The sequence below is a fragment of the Nesoenas mayeri genome, assembly GCF_963082525.1.
Source record: "Nesoenas mayeri genome assembly, chromosome: 12".
Taxonomy (NCBI): Eukaryota; Metazoa; Chordata; class Aves; order Columbiformes; family Columbidae; genus Nesoenas; species Nesoenas mayeri.
Genome location: NC_137547.1, coordinates 13,492,284 through 13,513,800, shown reverse-complemented (window position 1 = coordinate 13,513,800; position 21,517 = coordinate 13,492,284). Strand labels below are relative to the sequence as shown.

General features: G+C 43.4%; 1 protein-coding gene across 1 annotated transcript; it reads right to left on the bottom strand.

Moving 5' to 3' along the window:
* Nucleotides 1-1,140: 1,140 nt before the first annotated feature.
* On the bottom strand, nt 1,141-21,377 carry RFWD3 (ring finger and WD repeat domain 3). Its single transcript, XM_080352263.1, has 13 exons — nt 21,350-21,377; nt 18,714-19,077; nt 17,113-17,360; nt 15,315-15,403; nt 15,030-15,227; nt 12,656-12,747; nt 10,654-10,768; nt 5,383-5,611; nt 4,042-4,192; nt 3,252-3,428; nt 2,475-2,689; nt 1,995-2,212; nt 1,141-1,356 (listed from the first exon to the last, which is right to left on the bottom strand). The coding sequence occupies exons 2-13, from the start codon at nt 19,073-19,075 to the stop codon at nt 1,213-1,215; spliced, it is 2,238 nt and encodes a 745-aa protein (XP_080208389.1). The 5' UTR covers nt 19,076-19,077; nt 21,350-21,377; the 3' UTR covers nt 1,141-1,212.
* Nucleotides 21,378-21,517: the final 140 nt, after the last annotated feature.

Below are 21,517 nucleotides of genomic sequence, written 5' to 3'. Positions count from 1 at the left end.
CGAAGTCCTGTTTCATGATCTGACCTGGAGATAAACGTTCTCGCACCCCTTAGCCTTTTTATGGTAAGGGTGCTCAGCGTCCACCAGGCCAGCGCACATCCCTCGAGCTGTGATCCCACCCCAGGGGCTCAGATTGACATAAACCAGCAAGCCTGCAGCATGCTTCCACACAAATACAACTGGAAGTGAGCTGTGACTGGCCGGTGAGCTGGCAACTATGATTCAAGGAAGGCAAAAGGTCAGTGAAAGCATGCTGATGAAATCCCCGAGCTTCCATCAGCTCCTCAAAGGTGTTGGGGGGAAACAAAACCCCAACCCACAAAAGCAGCCAGCGTTCTTTACCAAGGTACTGGCTGTTTCAGTCCATTGCTGTCTTTAAAGGACACCATGGATTGCAGCAGCAAACAGGCCAAGAATCATCTCCACCCTCTTTACCTGTACTTCTCCAGTACTAGAGTTTCATTTTCCACAATCAACTGTCCAAGTTTGCTTGTGGGTAAAGCAGGGAAGGGAGAAGGGGAAGGAAATGAGGACAGAGAATTAAGGAATTACAGTGCAAAGTATATGCTCGTGGAAAAAAAAAATATATAAAAGTTCTCTGTAGATTTTCCAAGCCTGTTCTCTCCATGGCCACAAAACAGGGTTTGTTCTCATCAGAGAATAACTGCCAACTGACCTTAGATCTTCAAAAGAACGCGGGAGTATGTTCCCTAAAACAGTGAACTTGCTTTTACACTGAGTATCAACCATGCCAGCATTGCCACCTTTTCATCATCCAGCAATCACAGCAGGACTCCAGGAGAAAGTGCAGTGGGAGTCTTAGGTCTTCAAGTTCCTCTAATTTTGTTGATTCATAGAAGAGATTTGCAAGTCCCTGTGCTGTATTCACACTGGAAAAAAAGTGCAGCAACACATGCTGGAGACAGTCCAAGAATTATTGCTGTGCTGAGGCAGCTTGCGGAGTTTGACTGAAGAAAACTGACCAAAGAAGAAATAAAGGGCAGACCTAATAAAAGAAGATGGAGAAAGAAGGGAATTGCTCCAGGCAGCAGCACATCCCAGCTCCCGATAGTTCCAGGAAGCTGCTGGAGTGGTTCCCACCTCCTGGGAGCAGTATGTGCAAGACAGCAGAGCCTGAGACTGAGCAGTTGTACAGGGTTAATCAGCAGCATCTTTGGAAAGTCTCTCTGTAGCAGGCGCAGGGACCGCTCTTCACTGCCACTTGTAGATCTTCACCATCTTCTCCGTCAGAGTCGCCAGGAGGTGGGTTTGGTTCACTTCTAAAGGGCAGATATCCAGCACAGGCAGGTCGGCCTGCAGCTTCTGCAGCAAGGAGCCACTTCCAGCATCCCAGAGCTGTGGGACAGACAAGGTCACAGACTGCAGGTTTCTCCCCTCCCATCCAAACCAACTTCCTCTCTCTAGAGAAAAGACCTTTCTCGAGTTACTTACAGGACCCTTTCTCTGCTTTCCCATCCTGCCTGGGTGGTCTTTGACTCACAGCATGATGTCACCCCAACTGCCCTCTTCTCAGACCCTGACTCATGAGCTCTCACACAGCCTCTTGTCCATCCTCTGCATCTGAGCTGCTTTTTCATACAAAGGACAACCCTTCTGCTCATCTTCCCTGTAATTCCTAAAGAGCCTGTGTCCATCCCATACAGCATGTATAATCATCAGCTCTCCCAGCAAGCCTGTTGCACCACTTGCAGTGCCCAGTTGTGCCAGTGTGCTCACTGCATTCCTCTGGTGGACAACAGGATTGCTGCCCATGTTCCTGCCAATGGACGTGGACCACAGGCCTTGACTAATATTGAGTGTCTCACGCTATCAAAGTTACACCTGCTCTAGCAAGTACAACGGGCCAACCTGCACAGGGTAATGTGCGTTACAAGACAATTCCCACCAAAACACACTGAAGCTGTGACTGATAAGGTTTCTAGCTGAAGAATTACAACAAAACCCTCCACCATACAGAAAGGAATGAGAGATACCAGGGCAGAGTTGGATGCCTCATCACCAGCACACACAAAGACACTGCCATCGTCCTCTGGGCTCTGAAAAATGGCATTCTTGGTCAGCAGCTTGCAGGTGGGCCCAGCACTGAAGGTCTGAACCGGGTTAGAAGAACACACCACATCTTCAGAGGCCTCTGTCAGTGGGCTGCAAGTCAGTTCCATCATCACACAACGCACACATGGATTATTTTTACCTGCATGGCAGAAAATAAAAAAAGGTAACCTTCAGAAAATTTAATCACAAACAAGTTTTGACTGTAGGAACACAAGCAACACCACCCTGCAGCTGCCTCCTTTTGCCCTCACCCAACTCTTATCCACGTGCAGACGCTGCTCTGGCTGGGGCAAGTACTACATTTTTGCTGTGCCCTCAGCACCAAAGCTGCTGTTGAACTCAACAAACAGGCGGCCAGAGTGGCACCAAAAAGCACGTTGCAGATGCCCGCTTTTACGTACTAGGCCTGTACGTTGCAAGGCAGTGCCGAGTGTTGATCTCCGTTTGAATGTCAATGCATCCTCCAGGTTCCAGCGGCAGGTGATGAGGCCGGTAGGAGTTGCCAGCTTTCTGTTCCCAAAAGCAGGCGCCTTCTAAGGTCCCAGCTAATATTCCACCATAGGGCAGTGACGCTGAAGCCATCCGGGGCAGATAGGATAGCGATACCATGGGGCACCTGGAAGTATGATTGGCAGGAGTCAGCACAGGCATTCTGCCTCACCACTTCTGAGCTGCAGTCTCTCCAGCCACATCGCAAAAAAAGGGGCTAAGCAGCCTACAAAATGGTCCTTCAAGCAAGGAACCTCAATGGCTTTGTAAAAAATAAATGAAATTCAACTTAACTACTGAGCTTCCTGTTTTAAAGGAGCATCAGACAGCACTGATCAGATGTGTATAAATCAGCATTTGGTTCCCTGAGTAAGAGAGGTGCCAGCATTGCACACCTCTTTGTAATTTGTCCTTTAAATACTAAACTCAGCTCCACTCGTGGTGGTCCATTTCTGCTCACTGTGTGCCTTAAAAAGGCGCAGGGGCCAAGCACTCATACTAAGTTACACATATACCATGCAGACATGAGAGACTTCTCATATCTGTGCTACATTTGAATTTTTGAAGAACAGATTCACATAAAACAACTTCAACTACTACAATTGCTGTGTGATTTATGGAAGAAGCTACGTTTAGCTTAATGTACATTAGTGAAGTTGAGAGGAATGAAAAAAATCCTTATGCCATACCTGGACTTCTGAGGGACTAGTTCTTGGACGTGAGAGTTCGTGTCTCTCAAATCGTATATCATGATAGAGCCATTGACCAATCCAGCATAGATGTAGTTTGTATCGTCAAGACACCAGCAGCAGCTCCAGACAGGACGGCCAGCATTGTATGTCTGCACCACAGTATTTGTTGCTAAGCTGCAGAAGAAAAGCAAAGTGTTGGCCCATTGTACAAGCATCTACTGATGAGAAAATAGCATAATTAAGGTAAGCAGATACAGCTTTTTAAAGTCTTTAAACAGAAGCATCTCTCTAGACTGAATTTTGAATTAATTCCTCCTTTACTCCAGACACGAATTTGGAAAATCTAGACAGAATAATCACTTGGATATTGTCAAGTGCTTTATAATTCTTCCAGACCAACGCTTCCTTTTCCAGATTGATCTTTGGAGACCGGGAAAGGAAATCTCAGAGCAGGGGCTCAGCTGCCTTACTGGAAAGAGAAAGCTAAGTTACTTTTCCAGAAACAATTAGGAGAAGTGACTCTGGTGTAATCTTGTAATATCGCATATTCCCGAGATCACAGGGTTCACCTCTCCAGATTACATCTCTCATTATTTATTTACCTCTTTTTACATGAGAGGAACAGTGCTTACACCTCAAAAGAATCCAGTTTAAGCAAGAGTGAGACAGTGACTGGGGTAAAGAGAGTTAAAAGCATATTGGTAGTGTTAATTCTTTAGAAGCTCAATTTGTGTAAGGAAGAATAGAGTAGTACGCAGAGAGGTGCAACCCAAACCAGCAGGCTCACCTGGTGAGTTTGAGAGTGTTGTCCAGAGCAGCTGAGAGCAGCAAGCCATCTGCTCGGCTGCCAAAAGCCAGTCCCCGAATCTGTTTGCTATGGATGGGGATGTACTGACTGCTCTTCAGGTTGGCCACGCTCATCATCTTAACACCACAACCTGTCACAGAAGGAGGATAAAGCAGGTTATCATGAAGCAGCATACACACAGAACTAGCAGTTTTATGCCAGAGCTACAGTGTCGGTACTGAAGCCTGTGGTGGGACGCGCACATAAAAGTTATGTCCAGTTCTGGGTAAGAACAGCCACAAAACATTCTTTAGTTCAAATGGCAACAGGGCTGAATCCCTAAGGATCCCAGCCAGCATGAGAAAATTCAATATCGGTGTTACAATTCTTGTTACAAAGGCCTACTGCTCTTTAGCCACTTTCTTCAAAGACATTCTTGCCTAGATAAAACACACACACAGTAGGATTACATGGCTATTTAAGAGAACAAGTGTCACTGCAAAGAACACTTACAGGTGAACTTGACCTGTGTGCTACAAGTCACCACAAAGCCTCTATTCAGAGATTCATTTCCCGGCTCCACAAGCCAGAAAAATAAGGTCATTTGAATGCAGAAAACAATTTTGTTATGCCCAGACAAGGCATATTAATCTCCGAACCATTAACCAAATAAAGTTTCATCATTCAGAAAGCACTGAAGTACTCTGCAAATAAACTCTCTCAGATTCCTGATGCTACATCTGTTTCAGTGAAAAAGTAAGTTGGTGCTGGTCCAGATGTCAGGTCACTTGTGCCTGACAGTGAGTGAGACAGAAAAAAGGCTGCCCAGGACTTCTTGGGGAAACAGTGCTCCTGTCATTCATATTAGAAGGTATTTGCCCTTCCCACCTCCTCCTTTTAAGAGTACTGACAATTCAGCTGCGTGTGGATCAATCCACCTCCAATTTGGAGAGCAATATTTCTCACTCAAGCACTGGAAGCTTCACCATGTGCCCTAGTGCACTGGCCCCTTGTTCTTTCAGAAGAATCACCTTTTTGCACAGGGTCATCTTCACTGAGGAATACCAGAAACACCTTTTACATTCTTGTGGATGGGGCAGTTCGCAACAGAAGAGCCAAAGACCCTCTGCTGGGACTCTGCCCTAGAAGTGATGGGGGAAAACAAGCTACTTCACTAGCCAGAAATTCCCAATGGAGGGGCCAGATGAACCAGAGGGAGTCTTACGAGTATTCCTAGTTTACAGGGTACATGCAGAAGTCAAGCAAGAAAAGGAGGAAGCCAAGTAGAAAACATATTTAACTTCCACCTATGAACTCCCAAATCTTGACTTGCTTAATTACCAGGAATAAAAGTAGATTGTGGAGAAGGCTGTGATACCACGAGACAACTCAGTGAGTCACAGTATGCCATTACTCTGCAGTTCCCAGTCGGAGACACTACAAAAACCTTCTCCAAGTGGTACTTGCGTTGACTTTGGCTGGAGGGGAGGCTGCCTGGGGGGCAGGTGCGGGAGCTGCCAGGTTGCTGAGAAGCACTTGTGTTGTGCTGGGCCACCAGAGCCTTCAGCTCCTGCAAAGAAAAAGACCCAACAGAGCTTTAATATGTCACTGGCGATGTTAACCTTCTGTGTCATCTGTTCCAGATGCTCCAATTGTACTTGCTCTCACACAAAAAGAGAAAATATGGTCCCATTTCCATGCTGTCCCTGAAATGCTGAATTTCCAAGTCCACCAATTATGACAGCAAGCAACAAAAGCATTCAAAAGGCTATGCAAGTTCTGGCAGAATGTACTCAAAGTCTGTTATTGTATGTATTAGACCCTGTGAATGAGAGGGCTCTTGGGCAACACAAAAAAGCCAATAACAATTATTACCAGATCAATGCTGTTTAGAAGAGAATGAACTGCCAAGTATTACATGCAGCTAAACCACAAGAGACAGTCAATTAGAACCATTTTCCAGAATTTCCAGAATACCCCATAAAAAAAAAATAAAAGCCCAAGTTTCAACACAAAGGGTGTTGCAGGAAACAAGTCAGTCTATTTAATGAAGATGACCCTGTTCTTGTAAACCCTGAGCAGCAAATTCCAGGAACAAGACAACTCTCAAGAGCTCCAGCCCTTTTTTTCTACCACCGCCTCCCCCCACCTCAACTGATGAATGTTCAAGGATGCTCAGCAGAGACACAGCCAAGGACAGCTTCCATCAGCAACAAAGCATTCCTAAAATTCCTCTTTCCGCAGAGATCATCAAGGGTGAGGTGGGCATGCGAGTACTGGCACTGGCATAATGTGACTCAACTACAAATACCCCTCAAAAGACCATGTTGACCAACTTGTTGTAATCCAAGGGCAAAACTGGACAGTATAGAACCCCAGGGATATGAGGGGATGTAATAAAGAAAATTGCTACTTGCTTTCTGTTGTCTGAGCAACATGGATTATGCTTCAAATACTATGTAATTTTTAAACAATTAAGGCTCACAAGAGTGATGTGAATATATTAGTAGACTGCAAGCTAGCTTCAATATTGAACCAGCCACTACCACTTCACTCATGTCTAAGCAAAAGCAGCAGCTCTCAAAGAGGCAAGATCAAAGATCAAGCTCCACATTAATAGTTATCAGTAAGACCTATAACATTTGGAAACCGCTCAAGAGGAGAGCCATTCTGTTATTTTACAGAGGTCTGATCTGCTTTGCATCAAGCTCATTGCAAATGCCCCAAGGGAACAAAAGTCAAAGCTGAAGACTCAAGATGATCCCATTAGAGCAAGCAAAGACAAAACCACTTGGGGAGGAAAAAGGGGTAGGGGCTGTGCCAGGACACTTACAATGTAGCTTCAGGCTTAGAGTAAACAGTCAGTGAAATCACAGATAACTTGGAAGAAAATGTATTTTAATAAAAGACTTAATAAACTCATTATTTCTAAAAGGCAGAAGGTTACCACTGAGGATCAAAAACCTAAATTATTTGTCGCTCTGGGGAGTTTACAAAGCTCTCCTCATCACCTGCACTCCACATTCAACTTTTACACAACTTATTAAAAAAGGAAACCAGGCAATTAAAACCACAAGGACTATTAGTACAATGTTTACATTTAAACACAATGGACAAACCCAGCAGAATCAGCAAGTCTTACTGGAGACGTGCTACCAAGGTGGTTAAAAATGTTGCACTGCAGAACAAATTCCACTAATTGTGCTCCAAAGAACATTCTTCTGGTAATGCAGGCCTGTACCTTCCTTTGAGATGCTCTGCAGAGTTTTCCTGATGCCTGGTGTTGACTCAGGGCCTCGAGGGCACACTCATCTCTCTGCATACACTACAGCCACCTCCTGGATTTCAGCTTGAATGAACACAGGTTGGGGAAAGAGGAGGATATACAGAAGTCTTCCTGAGGCGCATGCATGAGAAATCAAAGGAGGAGAGCAGCATGAATAAGAAAGAAAAGCAACCAGCTACAGGAAATTCAGAATAGTTTTCTTTTGAGTATTAGGTCACAGTCTTAATAGCTAATATGAGGTTTTAAAGACAAATGAGGTTATCAGATGACTGTCACTCTCTGGCTGCGCTCCTGCAAACTCTTGCACAATGCAGCCCCAGGCCTGCAGTTAACGGAGATCAACACAGGACTGTGCAACCTGGAGCTGTGGTGCAGCACTTGCAGGCTTTCCACCTTCCTTTGACTGAATTGGAACCTGCAGCAAAGGGCCACAGAGCATTTTTAATCGGCCTCACTGTAAGTAACAGCTGAATGAAATACCAGTTTGTACTTACTCCCTATGGATCTTCCCCAGAAATCAACCGGAGGTGAACACAAAGATCACAAAGATGTCAGATTTTCATGCAATAAAATAATTAGCCTAAAATTTTTCTAAAGTTGTTAGGTTCAAAAATTTTTATTGGTATTTTGCCATCCAATTCTTTTTGGATGCTCTGAAAAATCCTATTTTAAAAAAGCTTTTTCAATACCTCAAGCAATATAAACTGACCTCTGCAAGGCTCACCATTACACTTGCTTTCCCCTCCACAGCAGCATGCAACCTCTTGTCGTTTCCCTGCCAGTCCTCCCTTTCCTGCTCCATATGCCAACAGAGCTACTGTTTCCCACTGGCAAAAATGAATCTGCTACCCTAGCTGATGAGTGGTATTAATGACAGAAGCCAGAGGTGGTTTGCTTATTGTTAGCAAACTTCTATTGAAGATTTTGCCAGATTCAGAAGGAGTACAACAGTAGCTCACATCCGATTCCCGAGTTCTTTGTGCTCACAAAGGAAAAACTTCATGCAAAAGCAAGGCTTTGGTAGCCTTGCTTCCAAAGTGCAAGTCTGAACCTGCCTGGCAGTGCGCAGCATATAGCTCAGCACAGCACACACTGCAGGTTTACATATAGAAAAGCTGTTGAGAGTTTTCTTCCAGAGTTTTAGTGAGCTACCCTCTCTCCCTCAATTTCACATTCCTTTCCTCGCATATTTTCATTTAGCTACACATTTAAAAACCATCCCTTTTCCAGCCTCAAACATCTTAAATACTCCAACAAAGCACAATGGACAAGATTGTTAATGCACAAGAGCACAGAAAAATGCATACAAATCTAAAAAAAGGTCATAACTAGTGACATGACTGCTGATGAGGAACAGCTCTCAAGCTCATTAGCAACAAAAAAGAGTTCACACAATGACTTTTGGGAGAAAACGGACAGCATTTGCTTTCTGTAAAGCTTCAGACACCAAGCTTTGCATGCAAGCAACAAACATCATAACTATTCCCATAAAGTTCTATGCAACTGAACTGTGCCACATTGAATGTCCCTTGGGGCGTATGGACATTTCACACATTTCATTTGTAGTCCCGCAGCACTTTGTTTTCTACATTGACTTACAGCTTTGTAAGCTGGTTAAACATGTTTTATTGTGCCATGAGTACTATTGATTGCTGAAAGGACCAAGGCAACAGGATCAGGATGCAACAAGGCAAATTCAGATTACCTATTAAGAAAAAAAATTCTCATTGAGGATGGTCAGACGATGGGATGGGTCCAGAGAGGCTGTGTCATCTGCTTGCATACACTCAAAACCTGGTGTGACAGTGTCCTGAACATCCCAACCCAATGCTGAAGTTACCCAAGTAAGGTCCCTTCCAACCTAAATGATTCTATGCAAGTAGTTTCTTTACTGTTACCACTCGTAAGATAAGAAAATAGTTAGACATATATACTCAAAATACAATCAAACAACTTCAGAGACTTATTCCAGACTTCCTGCTGATTTTCTGCTCCCCAGCAAATTGCTTTATTTCAGTTTATTCTTAGTATAAACAAGCACTTTAAAATTGCTTCCAGCATTCACATTAACCACTATGGGACAGTGATGAATGCAGTATAAATGCTGAAACGGAGCTTAAAGAACACAGGGCACTTAATCTTTATAACATGTGACTTCAATTCAGTTAGACTGGATCCTTTATCATTTAACACCAAAAGAAGTGCAGGAAGATATTATGGACCTGCAGTTTTATCTTATTCATGTTTTCTTTAAGCTAAAGTTTAAAGCAGACCAATTTTCTTATTAGCTCTGATGAGCATACAGTTTCACGCAGGAACCAAGGCAAGCAATTTATAAAGCCTTATCTTACATCACACAGGAAGACTTCAGCAAAGAGGATGTTGCTTAACATACAGACATGAATAGCCAAGGCTATTAAAAAATTAATCCAGAAGTAGAGAAATGCATAAAATTGAGTTACTAGACACTGAGAGATTAGATGTCATCTATTTCATACAACAAAAAAGTAGGAAACTGGCTACGAAACAAGCTCTTACAAAAGCTAGCACTGGTGGAACATGCCAGATAATTCACAGTTGGAAGCACCAGTAGAGTCGACAATTTATAGGAATTCTGCAAAAGCAGCTGTGATAGGTTACAAAATATCACAGTATTGCATAAGCCAGAAAGAAAGCAGTTGTTCAGCAACCAGTCATTTATATTCTGTACTTTGTATTCTAAGGGGCCAGAGGTGCCTCTTAGCAGCTGTTAGCCCATGTGTGTAGCCAACCTAATGATAGGTCAGCCCTCATGGTACCAGAAGGTGCTTAAGGACAATGTTGCCTGACCTTCATCAAAATATTAGGGTTTTTTGTTTTGTTTTTATTTTGCAAATAGCCATACCTCTTCACAAACTACTTCTCAAAAGCTCTTGACTAACTAGTGATAATAGGTCTCATTACAGGTTTACTATAGAGACTTTCAAAGCTTATTTTGTTGCAGTTAGGAGAAAGAGGAGCAGAAAAAGTTTGCTGCTGTATTACAAGGCCTTATCAGACACCACAGAACTTGCAGAGGAGCCTGCAACATCAGTAGCCAAAAAACACTACTGCTAAGCTGTACTTGCAACTTTGATTAAATCTTAGAAGCATCAAAAAAAGTCAGTGTTGTCATATACAGGAATATGCCAGCCTGGGATGTTTGGGTTACTCTTGATGATCCACCAATTGACTTTACTATATCTTGCTGCTTATTAAAACTGGAAGCCTATCTTCTCTAAGTGAACAGGTTGAAAAGAGGTTGAAAATAAAGAGAATCCTCTGTGTATTAGTAGCACGAGACTCACCTGAACTTGCTTGCGGAGTTTGCTGCATTCGTCTGTCAAAACCTGCAGCTGGAGACGGCTCTGTGCAGATTCCAGCTCTGCCTGTCTCCGCAACATTTGCTCCTTTTCTAAAGAGCTGGAGGAATGAGAGAAAAGCAAATCTTAGGACTACGTATTAGCTAAGAGGCTTCTCTGGGCTGACTGCTCCTATCCCCAGGCTTCATCCCAACACTGGTCCTGTTCAGGTAAACGCAAAAGTAACAGAAAATCTGGTACCACACTTGTCCAGTACATTTACCTCAGGATGCAATTGTTGGTTATGCAATTGTACTGAATGACTCACTCAAGTATTGTTCCATAGAAACAACAGCCTTTCTCCTCACCCTCTCCAAATGTGCTAAGCTAGTAGAGGACAGGGGAAGAGAAATCAGGTTATTTTCCTACAGAAACAGTTTAGTAAATTCTACACCATCCATGTTCATATAATATACCATGTCAGATGGTATCATAGACCATTTGGTCTATGATGTCGACCAGTGCATTCTGCACTTCAAAAGCTACAATATTGCATTATTTCAGTAGTTCAGGTGCAGGGAGATCTAGCTTGTCCAAGTACCTTCTTAATACAAAGACCTATCCTCGCGTGTTCACCAAGTACAAAACTCTGTCATTTCCCTATAGCTTGTTCATGCAATTTTTTTATTTTTCTGCAGAAGAAACAAGTGAAATGCTGTGTTTAACAGTTGCAAACACATTCTTTACACAAGTACCGAGAGCCTGAAGGCTGGCTTTTTTGGATGTGAAAAACAAACACCATGATCTTATACCTAATTCAAGGCTATGTGCAAATAATATTGATGTATACATCAGTGTTGACATTTGTCCTCCACTTGTGGCTGTGTGCGACAAAGCAGCTGCTGCCAGCAGCTCCACCAGACTGACAAGCAGTCACTGCTGTCTGCCTCACAACGACAACAGGAGGTAGAGGAGGTGCAGGGCAAGCGGGGAAGGGCTGCAGCAAGATTCTAAGACAAGCAGCAGTTGGACAACTACCTTTCCATGAGAGATAACAAGGTTTAAACACCCAAATACCTTCTATGCTTTTGAAAAACAAACTAACTTATTTATTGTTTGTTTTGTATTATCAATCCAGTAAAAGAAGCACAGCCCTTCTAAAGGTATGGTTCGAACACCATCCGGCAGTGGCAATCTGGACAGAAGATTTTTCTCTTCGTGAGTTATTCCTCAATCATTTCCAATTAATAATTACCCAGATAGCAAGGTTTCTCTTGAAAGACTGCATTAAAAGAACAGCAGCATATTTAGAGATATGTGAAGAAGACCCCAATTAAATTCTATTCACTACAAGATTCAGGAGAACTCTGGTATCTGCAGGCTTTTCATTTCAGAATAGTATCTCTGACAGCATCTTACTGAAAAGAAATTAGTCCCCATTTTCATACCTGCTTTTCCTTTGTTCAATAAAAAGTCTACATTTAAGTTGGAGAGGGAAGTAGAGTCATAGTAATGCTTGCTGACCTTTTGTAAGTACAGCTACATGAAGAGTTTGACAAAGCAAGATGGAAAGTGATTCATATGAGAGATTACTGTGTTTAATGCACGCAGAAAAGATGACAGAAAAGGTCAGCTATTCACCTCCCTTGCATTTCTAACCATGCCTTGCTTTCTTATCTAATGATGAATTAGCAATATACAGCTTTCTGGCAACAACTCTGCATGTTCTCATGTGATGAGATTTCAGGATACAGCCCAAGACAGCTTTTGCTATTTCAGTGCTGCAAAGACAAATTCAAGAATTGTGTTTCAAAATAAAATTCTCCTTCCAGGTAAGCCACATGCAAAGCCTTGGTTTTTTAAGCCAGCCATACTCACAGTAATCCCCAAGAGAATACACAAATTGCTTTAGAGAATATGGGAAATGAAAGCAAGAAGATGAAGCCCGACTGCAGCTTTCAGTGGCACACAGTCAGCAAGGGCGTATCTTTAAGTGGAGACTCAGTACCTTTTCATACGCTCCTGTTCACTGGTATCCAGCGCTTTCAAAGTGCGAGCATACAGGACCACAATATCAGAACGTTTTGCTTTCTTGTTGCACTGAAATAAAAGACAAGTTCAGTTCATTTACAAGAATTCAACTATCAAAATTACGCATCCCTACAAGTTGCTAGGTATTATTTTGAAAAACCCTTATCACTTTGAAGGGTGGAGTTGTCTGCTTGAAAACAAATCCACAATGCCACAAATCTAACACAGCGTATTTGCAAGACAGTCCCTCATATGGACACCAGAGCTCTAGTTATGACTACAACAGTTTAGGTTGTGTGTCCTATTGCACCGTTAATAATGCATCTCCTTGCTTTCCACTAAATTTCTTCTGCAACAGCACCAGTGACACAGCATAGTCGGGATATAGTTTTTTATATATAAATATATATATATAAATAAATATATATATTTGTATATATATTTTAATATATATATAAAATATATATATTAAAAATATATAAATAAATAAATATATATATAAAACTATATATAAAAACATATATCGTTATATATATAAATATCTAAAACAAAACACTGGCCCAACTTCTGCTTTGCAAACATCCAGACTGGGTGCTTTGAGAACCCCTGAGTATACTCACAGTTCTGTTATTTACATACTATATTCCTTTGATCAAATCTTATAGGCCCAAATCCATAAAAGCATTCCAGTGTCAGTATGAAACACTGACATCACACCAATTCCAGTGATACACAGGGAGTCAGATGTTTCAATAATCTTGTGCATCTAGCTGTGACCATTTAGTACTTTAGAATCACCTTAAATAGAAGGGATAACACCTCCCTGAGCTGGGACTTGGAAGAAATTATGGCACCTGCAAGCTGTTTTGCAAATGCACTTTGATCAGAAAGGAGGTGGTGAATACTCAGATCAAGTCACCTCCACTGAACATTAAATTATTATATGCGCTTAAAGAGCAGACTTTTCTATTATTTAGTAGCATGAAGATATCACAGGCAACAGTTTCAGATCAGACAACCCCCTTCCATTTGTAAAGAACTGCCTTGCAGAGCAGTAAATGGCTAAGACATCTTTCCTGGCAGCCAGCAGCCATCACTGGCAGGATCAGGAATGCTGCAATTTCACAGTAACTTGCACTCAAGCCACTTAGTATACAGAGCACCACGCACAGCTACCCTGTGCTATTCAATCAGAGAATGCCCATTTGCAAAGGATAGCAACTGAAAACGAAGGGAAGGTGATTTAGCTGCAAGGTTCTCTCCAGAACAAGGAGTTCTCCCAGGAATTTTCAGTAATTACAGCACTGGAAGAAAAACCAGGCGCAAGCAGCCCTTATGAGTTGGTAGGGTTCAAGAAGAGAGCAGTCACAAATTTCCAGAGAGCAAAGATGCTGGGAAGGTCTCTGAGAATTCTGTCTGGGCCTGAAGTGCATGAAGAAAAGCTCACACAAACTTGACAGGGATAGGAGAAATAAGGTTTGGGCCTTTGCTATGGTAACAGTGATTCTTTAGGTTTAATCGCAGCGCACATCAATGGGAAGCTTATTGTTGAGAGGACAGAATGCTGCACAAAGTCAAGCCGGACTATGGAGGCTCTCAAAATGACAAAGCCAAAGAAATCCTGGGTTTCCAGGCACTGACCCAGAAAGCAGCAGAACTGAATCCTATTTACAAGGTACCCATTGACCTACTTTTTGTCAACATTCCTTTCTGGAGAAAAGAAATAAGGAATGGAAGCACATCACAGAGAAGCACAGACCTAATCAAAAGAGATCAGTATTAGCCATGGAAAGAAAACTGAAAGGAGCACCTTAAAAAGCAGATCTACCCCTTGCAAATGGGCATTAATGGATGCAACTTGTTTCTTGGTTTACTCTGCAAGCTTCGTAAACAACATGCTTAAAGGCTGCAAAAACAGACACAGTTCAAAACAGAAGATTAACTGACCAAAACCAGTTCTCAAACAGATTTATTGTCTAATAACATGTTCTTTATGCTTAGTTAATTGCTTCTAGGAATCTGCCTGCCATGCCACACCCCAGGACCACAGTGCAGTGTTCTTAAACCATTTACAGGTTTAGCATTGGAACTCAAACTTCTGAGTCTACTGCTCAGAAAAGCTCTACTTTGGGGAGAAAACTCAAGTCAGAATTCTCCCTTTAAAGCAGTGCTAGCTGTTCCTGGCCTAGTTATATCAAAATAATGATGAATTTTGTTATCTCTGACAGCAGGCAAAGGTGAATTCTTCACACAACAAGTAGTTGTAACAGCTAATGGCGATTGTGACCACATCTGCAGCAGAAGCTACCTGATAGCAAGTCCCCTCCCGTGCACAGAAATGTCCATTTTACCTGGGGGCACTTCCCTGCCTGTCCCTTGAGCCACCTTTCAATGCACGTGTAACCAAACAGGTGTCCACACCGCAATGCTGAGAGACGGTGGTCCCCGGCATTGGTCCACTGCTCAAAGCAGATGGTGCAGGTATCCCCTTCCTCCTCATCCAGCGGAGCAACAGGAACTGATGTCTCTGGGTTCCTTAATGGAGTTCTCTGGAATTAAAAAACACACAACTTTTTTAGACAAATGCAGCACTGACCGTATTTAATCTCTCTCCAAAAGCATTCAGGCCACTTTACCTTCTTTTGCTGGACTTCAGCCTCCTCTTCTTCCTGACTGCCATGTTCTGCAGAAGCTGGAGGTGGCTCCACTTGAACCTGACTGGAAACTACAGAGAACATTGCTTAAATTAACTGACACATAATGTGGGAAAAGGAGTTCTCCTTGACTTGGTCTGAAATCACTAGGGCAAAAGGTGAGCACTGCAAACATGGCACAGGTAACGTACAAAGCTTCAGGTCGTTGTCCTTGACACTGAAGGTCAGGTAGTCTGTGTGCAAGTCCTTCTGTTCACCAACCACAGTGCTGAAGAACTTTATGCTTTCTTTCATAGAAAGCAGTAGAATTTAAGCATTAAAGGAGAGATTTTTAAAGAAAGCAATTATTATCAGGATTTTCTGACCTGTTGGAAACAAATATATCTGCATACAGGTCTAGAGTTAGACTGATTAAAAGACAGAACCCTGCATCGTTATTCCTGAAGACAGACACTAATATGCACAAGTTATTTTGCCAAGGGATCTAAGCATGCATATTTCATGTGCCAAGAAAGCGTTTACCGTATGCTATCTGTCCGTTCACCCTGACTTAAGCAGTTTTCCAGCTGGTAGTTATCCAAAGTATCAGTTCTGCTGGGCCATATGTTTTTGTGGTGGGCCTTTGTTAGCCCTTCTGTCAAAGCATGGGCACACAAAAATGCTATGTTTGGATTACCACCACTAGCATACTAAAAAAAAAAAAAACCAAAAGAGCAGAAATCACTGCCTCCCCCATCTCCTGACAAAACAAAAGAGTTATTAGTCACATTTAGTATTCGAGGCAGATATTCTCAGTGCAGTAGAGAGGTATCAGCTAACCCTGGCTAATGTTAATAACATTTTCAGCCTCTATGGCCCTGGGATGAACAGAAACTAGTGGCTTATATAAGTAAAAAAAAGACAAGGGAATTCCAGAAAACCCTACAGAGAGCATATGTTCACACAGTATTAGACAGCACTTAACAGCTTGAGCTCCTGTCACGTGTAAGACTAGCTCAGAGCAAGCAGAATGAACCTGTTCAAAAGATACCTCATAGATGTACCCTCAAAAAAAGGTGTCAGGGTGTGTCGGCCAATCAAAACCAAAACTAAGTACGGAGAGTGAAGCATAAGGATATTCCTTAGAGGCTGAAGTAAAATAAAGTAATTTTTTTTTTAAAATCCTGTGCTTGTATTCTCTGGGCATCAGTAACCTTGACTAGCAGGTTAACTATTTGTCACTCTTACATAAATTGGGTATGTTCATCACAAACAATGTCACCGAAGTGTGTGACAGCCTGTGAACATGAGTCTGGATAAAATAAATAAAAAGTAAATAAAAAGAAAAACTCTAAACTGAAGCAGACTGAAATCCCAAACAATGAAAAAATACTGAATCAGATCCTTCTCTGAAAACCAAAAGTACTGCTGATCTTCAGAGATGTGACTTGATGTCTTCAGTAATATTTCTTGATAATATATAACAGAAGAAGCGTTCTAAGCACTAATCTCTAAATTTGAAGTTATTCTGACCATTTCCAGCATTACTTATAAGCAGCAGCCTGCACATAGCAAAAATATTGTATTTAACATTACAGTACAAATCACCCATTGCTGTTACTGCTCTTTGGAACCACTTGCCAGAAAGTCTTGTGGTAGCAACCTGCTCCTGTCAGCTGTGGGCATAAGAATCTCTTAGCACCGTCTGTTGTGAAGCTGGAAAGGATTTCCCCACTGAGTTCTGAAGGGGCAATATAAGTTTCTGAATGAAGGCTCTACAAAGCTCAAACACACCACAAACCTCCTGAACTAGCTGCTGGAGGTGTCTCCTGGGATGACGGTAGCAGTGGTGCCGTAGCCTCTACTGCCGCCGCCGCCTCCTCCTCCTCCTCAGCAGAGGAGCTGCTGTCAGAGTCGCTCACTTCTATTGTTTCATCTGAGCTGTGTTGCTGGTTATCCCTTGCAATATGTGAGGGCTCCAGACGCGGAACTGGTGCAGCAGCTGGCTCTCGGCTCCTGCTGACTTGAAAGAAACTGTCCAATGCTGCCCTGAGCCCAGAAAAGTAAGAAATAAAAGCCAGTTATTTCAGGTAAGCTAGAGACTCAGAATGTTTCTCTAAGCTTGTCTGCAGTAAAATTCCTGCAGTAGGAAGGTATCAAAGTTAAAGACAGACTGTCTCTGGTAGAAGGGCAATCCCAAACCTGCTCCCTTCATGAACAATCAGCGGTATCATACAGCAACCATTTATCTTGCTCAGCACAAAGAAAATCTCCTTCTCATTATAAAAATGATATTGAGGGGTTTGGAGATCAGAAAAGCAAAGACTTATTGCTCACTAATAGCCATCTATGGAACCCCTAACCAAAACCTTTAACTCAGACCTGGTTCCCAAAACCACTGGTGATATTAGATGCCCAAGGCTTGTATCAGTCTCACTGCATTCACTACTTTGTGCCTATTTTTTCTACTTTCCCTCTTCTTCCCTACTGGAATTTCATCCCTAGGTAGAAACATCCTCCCCTCTTCCCCCATCAGTTCAGGTATCATCTCAATTATCCTTCATATTCAAAAGAGAAGTTTTTGGAGTTGCCTTCTAGCCCTAAGAACTACAGTGACCTTCACATGCAATCCAAGGGCAAACAGTACAGTTACATTTAATAATCTGGGAGGAAAGGAGTTCTTGGTCTTGCTGAATTTAAAGGCAATGCTCCAGTTAATTAAAATTTCACCCTTGGCATTTACAAAAGCTACAGAGATGAGGAAAAAACCAAACAAACCAGAAATGGGGATTTCTTTCTGCCTGGAGAGCATTCCCATTCATCACCCTTTAAATCCATCACAAATGGTATTAAACACAGAATTTTTATTTTCTTTGCCTGAAGGTAACAATCCTCCCTCCTACAGAAAAATATTAAGTTTTATGTTTGCGAAAGTTTCTGCAGCAATTGTCACCAGAAAACTTAATCAGGCAGTCCCAAAAAAATCAAAGGTGAAATGCAAAACAGAGCACAAGCTCCACTGAGCTAAATGCTGGCTGGAACTGCCCAGCGTCAGCGCTGCTGCAGGGAGCATCAACGGGAATCTGGTAGAGCAGAGGGAACAGTGTGAGCGGCACCTCTGCAGGCAAGGTGGAAAGCACAGAAGGGCTCAGAAGTCAACATAGCCACTGCCAACACAAAAAACAGAGGGATTCACTTCACAAGGGCAAAGATCCTGCCAGAAGAGTTCAGAAAGCGCTGTGCTGTTATTGAGCTTAAAAGGTTATGTGAGCTGCCCAGAATTTGGCCACAACCACACACAGGGACTGAGCTGGGCTCTGTAAACCAGGAAACCAGGCAGTTTTAAACCGATGCCAGGCTTGATAAGAGCACAGCTCAGAGCCAATTTCATTTCTGCTTTACCTGGCACTGATCGTCCTCTGGGAGCCACCAATTCTCTGTTGTGTACGAGGTCGACGCACTCGTGGACGCTGTGTGGCCTGTGGCAATGGTTGATGTGGATGAAACGCCCCTTGTAGCCTCTGCAGCCCGTTGAGAGCCGAGGCAGGGCCTGACTGCAGGTCAGGTTCAGCAGCTGCTTCCCTTGTTGCACCAGCATTCGGTGTGACAACAGCGTCATCAGCAGGAAGAACTGTAATGCTGCCTCCTCCTTCACTGAGCACAGGAGCAGCGTGAACAGAGAGCTCTGTGGGAAGCGTCCCAAGGTTCTCTACAGAGTAACCAGCCACTGGTTGGAGATCAATTTCCATCTCTTCTTGAGCCATTTCTGCAAAGAGATGAAAATAAATACTAGTTTTCTTCAAGTCTGCATTCTTCTTCTAGTCTGAAAGTGGCAAGAATCAGGTGCAGCAGTCAGTGACTACAAAAGCCTTTAGAATTCAGACTTGAGAGAAAATTGTCCTCTTGCAGCAGAGCTAAACCCTCTCAAGTCAATACAAGTATGTGAGCTGGCACAGCAGGCAGCAGCCTCCCAGAGTCCTTGGCTCCAAGCCTTTGTTTCACCAGCAGCGAGCACCAAAGGCACATTGCAAAAATCCATGTAAGCAACTCTTCACACAAATATAGAAAGTTAGAGATTTCTTGCTGCCATCATTAACTTGCCAGTAAACTCACGTAGATCTTGGAGAACAGAGTCTGGAAATATTTGAGAGATTCTCCATGGTGAGCAGCACTTCAAAAACACCCACAAATCCAGCCAGAAACAAACTCAACAAAGCAGCACTTTGTCTGTCGCATTGCTCTCAGAAGGTAGATTTATTTTCAAGTTTATTCAAATCAAATTCCATTACGGTAACAGATCACTCTGACCCTTACCCACCACTCAACAGGCCTTGCAGGTACTTCATATTCACCAACACCACGCAAATCCAGGAGTATCACAGAATGTTATGTGTAGCAAGTTATCTACAGCAGCAGCTTCTGTGGATCCATATTCAGCCCGAGACTAGATAAACATGAAACTGGCAGTAAAACCTCACAGACATTATTTAAGGATGGTTGCCCTGCAAACATATTAGGTTAATGATTTCACATTAACTCCTAAACAGAAGTACTGCCTTAGGTTTGTAAGAAAAACACAGGAGGCAACAGTCTGTGCAATGGTAATTATTACACGGCTGTCAGCCACCCAATTAGAGCACTTTAGTCACCCTGTTCTACAGGTAGTCCTGTAGTCCTACAACACAAAAAAAGTTCAAAAGGATGTCATGAACGGAATAAATAAGTGTACCCTCCCATAAAAAACATCCTTCTTTTGCAGGGTGGTGTGGTTTAAAATCTACAAGCTGCTGAAGGTCATTTACATTCTCAAAAAACAGGCAATCATAAACCTGAAAGACTTTGGGAATTATAGACCTTTAGCATTACTTACGAGCAAAAAGCACACACCAAAGCTTACTAAACTAGGCACTGTGCAAACAGAGCAGAGGCTGCTTTTAGGACAAAGACTAACTAGAAAGTGCACACAAGAATTACTAGAGGGGAATATACAAATGCTCAAATATTTTTATAGACCTTTTCAGAAATTCCAACATATGCAACATCTTATAATTCTGCTCCTAATTACCAATTCAGCCCCAGTTAGGCCAAAAATAGGTTTTAAATGCCACCTCCCACTAGAACAGTTGTACAGTCAAGATATAATAATATTCAATGATCAATTACTACTTCTGTAGTGCTAAACTCACGTTCACAATTAAATTGCCACCTATAACAGACCCTTTATCTTCTGCATAAATTAATTGTGAAACTTCATAAAACAGTCACTATTGGGCATTAATTAAACCTGCACATTTGTTGATTAAAACAAATACGTTAATACTAGCATTTTCACCACTAAATCGTAGAGTCTTCCTGCAAGGGGCAAAGGGCAGCAGCTGTCCCCAGCAATCACTGGAGGAGCCCACAGATGGAAGGTCTCCATAAATAAGCGTCTTGGGTTCAGAAGAGAGAAACCAGAGCGCTGCCCCAGGACAGGGCTGCACAGAAGCCTCGGCAGCACTGAGCAGAAGCTGAATGATGAAGCACTAAGCAGAAGCTGAATGATGAAGCACAAGCCTCCCCTTGCGGAGCGCCTCCCACCCGCTGCCCAGGCACCCCGGGCCCTGCATCTGCACGAGTTGTTACACTGCACCCGCTTTAGCAGAGTTAACAAAACAAACAAAACACCACCTAAAATTAAGCACGCGTGCTCCACAAGCATGCGTTTATTTCTAGCTTTTTACAGAGCTCTCTTATTTTAACTGAGAACCGGCCACACACACGGCGCGGTACGGGGGGGATTTCTCCTCTGACAGCTGCGGGCACCCCAGGCCCTCGGGGCGCTACCCGCGGCCCCCCGGGAGCGCCTCGCAGCCCTCAGGCAAGGCCCGCCACCGCACAGTCCTCCCCGTCCCCCCCGCAAGGCCGGGCCACGGCAGGATGCAGGACCCCACGCCCCCCACCAGCGGCGGAGGCTCGGCCGTGCCCGCGGAGCTCGGGTAACCCAGTCCGGGGGTAACCCAGTCCGGGTGGAAGCGACCCCGCCGCCCCCCGCTCACCTGCCTGCGGGCCCAACCGCCCCGCTCGAGCTCCGCGCCGCCCCGCCCCCGCCGCCCTACTGGCCAGTCACGACCTGTGCCCCCGGTTCTATTGGACGAGCCGGAGCCAGGCCCGCCTTCTCATTGGCCAACCACGCCGTCCGTCTGTCCGAGGGAACACCGGGTGAA